We start from the raw sequence: 6000 nt of genomic DNA on the forward strand, positions 1-6000 counted from the left end.
GCATTTTGGGGAAAAGTTGATCAAAAGTGAGATAGATAAATAAATTACATTTTTACCTAATGTCTATATGTATAACATTTTCTATTCACAATAACATTTTCAAAATATTTTTACTTTTTTTAACCTTTAGACAGATTTTTATTAGTTTTTTTTTAAAATTATTGTCCATAACATTTTTTTTACTTGGCCAAAAACCTTAAAAATCTAATACAAGGTTTCTAATGAGTTGTTGTTGGTGGAAATTAAAAAAAAAGTTGAGCGTAAATCCACAATGTTTTTCTATGAGAGTATGAAGTTGGACAAAATACCATAGGCATTTTCTTATTTTGTTGTAATTCAAAAATTAATAACCTATACAATTAGATAAATTGAATTTTCTCGAAATGTTTTTATTTTATTATTTCCTATATACATACATTTTTACTTACGTTGATCTATTAATAAAAAATTAATTTTTTTTTTAGTTTCTTTTTCACTAATGTTGATAAATTTCAAAATTTAATTATCTAGACTCCTATTGTCAGAGATGTAAGGCTGAAAAGTTTTAAAAGTTTTCAAGAGAAACTATTCATGAAATTTGAAAAGTGCAAACGTAGTTGAAATGAAAAGTTTTGAAACTTTTCATAACCTACCAAAGAGTGATGGATAATATTATTGAAGTATTAATTTAATTTTAATAAATAAATCAATAATAGCTAATAAATCACTATTATATAATTTGGTAAGTAATTATATAAAGTATAATAAACTATTTTAGTTGTGGGATAGGTATACAAATCAAGTTAAAGGTCTAAAAAATCAAAATTGAAAATATGAAAAGTTTCATCAAGCCAGTTAAAACATGGAATTTTACATCTTTGCCAACTGTACAGTAGACCAGTACTCACTTGTCCACTTTTTTTTATATACATAATATTAGTGCAGGGACACGCTTTGTGATTTATCTTAAAAATTATGAGTATATTATATCCCCCCCTCAGTGTAAAATTCCTGTCCATGCCATTGGTATCATACCTACACAGCTACACGCCATTATTACTATTATGAAGTAGATAACATCAGATCGCAGACAATATAAACAAAAACACACCAAAACAATACCTAATAATAATATTATTACATAAACTGTAACTAATATGATTTTTAATATTTGTTTGTTTTCAGTTTGTTTTCTGATCTGAGGACAATGTCTGGCACTGCATTAATGTACATGCTGGCAAATATGTTTTTAACGCAACTGTTCTATGTTGTTGGTGTTGGAGGAGTTCAGGTAATACATTTTACGGTAGTCAACTGATAATAAATCTATAATTATTGACATTACATTGAAAGAACAATATTAATTTATGAATAGGTACTTTTAATTAAAAAAAATATATATCATAGCACACCTATATTATAATACCTCTTGAGATAACAATATTAATCAACAGTTCAAATTTAAATAATATGACGTGACCTATCACAGATCGATCAAAACAACATACAATTTTCTTTATAGGAATTTAATCTATAGAAATATTTTATTATTGTTTTAAATATTTTTAGAATTTTCGACATTTAAACAAAATAAATTATTCTATAAGGTTTTCCTTTTTTTAATTCCGTGAAATCCAGCGCAACTTCTAAAGAAGTAAAACGTCATTGGTACATATTGGTTCACTTTCACACACAAAGAAAAATACGCATTGATGTAAAAACGTATCACCGTCATCGTTTCTTCTTAAAAAACTAATAGAGAAAAGAATGAACAAACTAAACACTTTTACAATAATGTTTGAGCTTTGATTCAATTTAAAAAAAACAATGTTTGGCTCTTTTTTATTAGAACACTTAATAGAACTAAGAAATTCAGTTGAAACCATTAGATGAAAATGAATAATTTAAATACTAATAGGTTAACTATAGTAGTTTTATTGATAAAATATTTGTAATTCGAACTAACTGTACGTATAAATAACACATTTTTATACGTTTCAAAGACATTTTGTACACGTGTACAAAATGTTTATCATTTGAGTTAGGTAGATTTTCCTAGAAACAAAAGTATAAAAATGTTTGTGAAGGATAATGACGAGAAGTAACGTATACAATTATAGAGAATAATAAATATTTGTAACTCGAACGTTGTAAAACAATAGCATCCACAAAACATTCGATTATATAACTAGCTGATCCCATGCACTTCGTTCCTCATTAAAAATGCTAACTCTATATTATGAATAATATGTTTTAAACCAATAGCAGCCAATAATTGTTATTAAAATAGCTTTAAAACCCACGGCAACCATTATACATAAACAAAAATATCCATCGGAAATCTCAAAATCCATGTTTGAGCACCTCCCGGAGTTGGTCTTCTCCCTTTTTAAATTATCCTATCTTCTGCCCAGAGGTCTAATCTATCTCTGTACCAAATTTCATCAATATCGGTCCAGCTGTTTAGGATTGCATAAAGGACACACACACAGACAGACAGACAAACATTCATTTTTATATACCTATATAGATAAAGAGATTATAGATATATTATTATACTATTATCTATTTAGATTATCATTTGGGTTAGGTAGATTTTCCTAGCAACGAATCATAAAGCATAAAAATAAGGTGAGCATGCTCAAAAAATCACCCTGTATATATACTAAAGTTAATTTCTGTATGAATGCATGTATAGGTATTTCAGCATAACACTGGAACGCCTAGAATAATTTCAATTCAACTTGACATGTGCTTTCTCTACCATCCGGGTGGAAAGAATAGATATATTTTAAGCCCGTTTGTTCTCCTATTCACTTTGTGTCCGAATTTTTCACTAGAGTGATATCACTTATAAGTTATAAGTACTGACGATTGTCAAAGAATGAAGTTTTTTTTAAATTATATGAAATACAACAATGAAATACATTCCATTGAAAACGTACAATTAAGTCAGCCAATGCACATATATAGTAGGCACCTACCTACACAACAATACAGGGAATGAATATTAAATAATTTAAAACCAACCATCATTAATTAAAAAAATAACAATTACCTACTGCTATTTTACCTACTACAATACTTACCATTTCTAATTGATTATTGCTTTATACGTGGATCGAACAAGTTGACTGCTTTGAGTATATTGCATTTAACTCTCAATAAGTAATAACGTTACACAGAAAAGTCGATGCATGAGAATTTTTCGTGTTTACCAATAATTGATTTATTGTAAGTTAAATTTAATACTCTAAAACCTTGCTGTAAACTATAGAAAAAATTGAATTCAAGTAGAGCACTACTTTTTCATTTTACATTTGTACATTTTTTTCTGCGCCGAAGTCGAGTAATACCTACATCTATTATAAGAGTCAGTGGCGTACCCAGGATTTTCGAATGGGGGGGGCTAAACAAAGTAAATCAAAATTTAACATCATCTTAACAAACAATTTTCAATAAAGTCTTATAGCAGTTAATTGTAATATTTCATTATTATATACTTTTTATAACACATACATAATATATTAGTGATATATTTAATTAGTAGGAAGTAGGGACTGATTTATTATAAAAAATATGTTATACGATTATTGCTTATAATAGGTCGTTGTTACTTAAGATAATAGTACGTTCAACGTTGTATTCAACACTGTTTTTAGGAATATAATGGTTGGTACTTTGTATTTTATAATATAAAATGTATTCCATAACACGGCCAATGGGGGGGGCTGAAGCCCTCTAAGCCCCCCCCTGGGTACGCCACTGATAAGAGTAATACCCACATCCATAATATTGTCAAATGTGTCAATTCCATTAATGATAAATGATAAATGATATTCGCCGTTAAAACGAGTTTAATATTATAGTGATTTGTGTGTAAAATAATGTTTCCACTTTCCAGGAAGATAATCTCTGTTTATGCTTGGCGTTTGGAATACACTACCTCCGCCTGGCCATTATCAGCTGGCTGTGTGTGATGACGTACGATATGTTGATAACGTTCCGCAATAATGTGAATCTCAACCCTCGACCAGAGCCGGTAAATGTGCTCATTTCAAGATTCGTCAAATATAGTTTGTTCGCTTGGGGCGTACCCTCGCTGTCAGTAATAGCAGCTAGCGTGATGAGAGTGACCGTGAACCACCAGACCATCGACAACCTCAACCCGTACAACTGTTGGTCAGTATACATATTATATTAATATATTAATATAATTTATAATATTGCTATAACGCAAGTGGAGATATTTCCCTTTCTGAAATATTACTTGATACTAATTGATACTTATGAAGGTTAGGTTATATAAAACATTTTCATTTTATCATTTATTTACCTACCTACACTATTATACTATTATGCTATTATTTTCCACAATGAAGCTTAACTAGTAAAATGTATATTTTAATATTACCAATAAAGGTTTATTATTATTCAATTCCTAGTGTGAGATAACTTATATGTTCAAACTATTTAAAAATATTATTATTGACAGCGATAGGTTACTCGACATGCTTTCTTCATCAATAAATTAACAACGATAGGTACTGATGAGAGATGACCATGGACCGTTTTCCATTGGACATAAAAGAAATATCCAAGTTGTCAAAGTATCCAACTGACGAATATAATTATATTACGCATGATTGAAATTTTTAATTATAAAAACTATGTAAAAACGTGTTATTAAATACTACAATTTTATATTATGTTTTAACTAATTTAGTAGGTAATTTAAAAGTTGTAACATAATTGTTAACAGGACTGTGAATTTAAAAATCTAAATAACATAAATGTGGTTTTAAAAACTGTTTTCAATTCCTTTCTTATTTAGAACAAACATTTTGTTATTTGCATTAACTAAAATAAAATTTGTATTAAAAAAAACATCAACAGGTATGTCGCTCACACCTTAGTTCGAAAAAAAGTTACATTTTCCAAATTTTTGCCTATCAACGTATAGAACGCCACTCAAATAAATAGAATAGTGCAGTTTGAGGCGTTTGAAATAAACTCCATCCTTTTAAAAATCTAAGTAACATAAACGTCGTTTTAAAAACTGTTTTCAATCCCTTTCTTATTTAGAACAAACATTTTTGAAAATTTTTTTAGGCAAAATTGTTATTCGACGTTGCCATAAACTATAAACTTAGTTTTGAAGTTCGCTCGGAAATCCTTCCACTACAAAATTAACTAAAGTAAAATTTGTATTAAAAAAGATACCAACAGGTAGGTATGTTACTCACACCTTAGATCGAAAAAAGTTATATTTTCCAAATTTTTTTTCTAACAACGTATAGAACGCCACTCGAATAAATAGAATAGTGCAGTTTGAGGCGTTAAAATAAGCTCCTTCTTTTTAAAAATCTAAATAACATAAATGTGGTTTTAAAAACTGTTTTCAATTCCTTTCTTATTTAGAACAAAAATTTTGTTATTTGCATTAACTAAAATACAATTTGTATTAAAAAAAGGCGGGTAAGTCGTGGATGTCGCTCTGCTGTACAGTAGGTTACAAGTGGGTTACTGTAATGGATGGAATTAAATTTGAATCCAATGATATTATATCATTGTATACGAAAAACGATTCTGAACGGAGATGATTTGTCAGTCTAGGATATATTATTTTTAAAGAAAAACTTATGGAGAACCTTGTACCAAATTTTAAAAACTTAGTTATAAAAGAAAAAATTTTTACGATTTTTCAACCACTAAATTACTTGCAAATTTTCGCAATTTTGACATATTTCGTATAAATTTGAACTTTAAATGCTTATAAATAAAAATTGTGACAATGTATTCCTTTTATTTTGCAACTGCTATTGTAAAAATATGTTAGGAGCCTTGTATTAAATTTCCAAATCTTAGAATTAAAAAGAAAAACTTTTATGAATTTATGTCTAAGATAATTTGAACATTGCCGTAATTTTTACGTATTTAGTCAAAATTTGAACTTTAAATGCTTATAAAAAAAAAATCGTGACTATATATTTCTTTTATTTTTCAATTGCTATTGTAAAA

At 28.0% G+C, this 6000-nt stretch overlaps 1 protein-coding gene across 1 annotated transcript in view; it reads left to right on the forward strand.

Annotated features, from left to right (window-relative positions):
* LOC100569203 (adhesion G protein-coupled receptor E3-like) overlaps nt 1-6000 on the forward strand; it is a 150630-nt gene that overhangs the window by 142065 nt on the left and 2565 nt on the right. Inside the window, exons 2-3 of the mRNA XM_003247611.4 lie at nt 1165-1270; nt 3884-4161. Of these exons, the coding sequence (XP_003247659.1) occupies nt 1165-1270; nt 3884-4161 (384 nt within the window). The remainder of the gene's footprint in view (nt 1-1164; nt 1271-3883; nt 4162-6000) is intronic.

Source organism: Acyrthosiphon pisum, chromosome A2, assembly GCF_005508785.2.
Source record: "Acyrthosiphon pisum isolate AL4f chromosome A2, pea_aphid_22Mar2018_4r6ur, whole genome shotgun sequence".
Taxonomy (NCBI): domain Eukaryota; kingdom Metazoa; phylum Arthropoda; class Insecta; order Hemiptera; family Aphididae; genus Acyrthosiphon; species Acyrthosiphon pisum.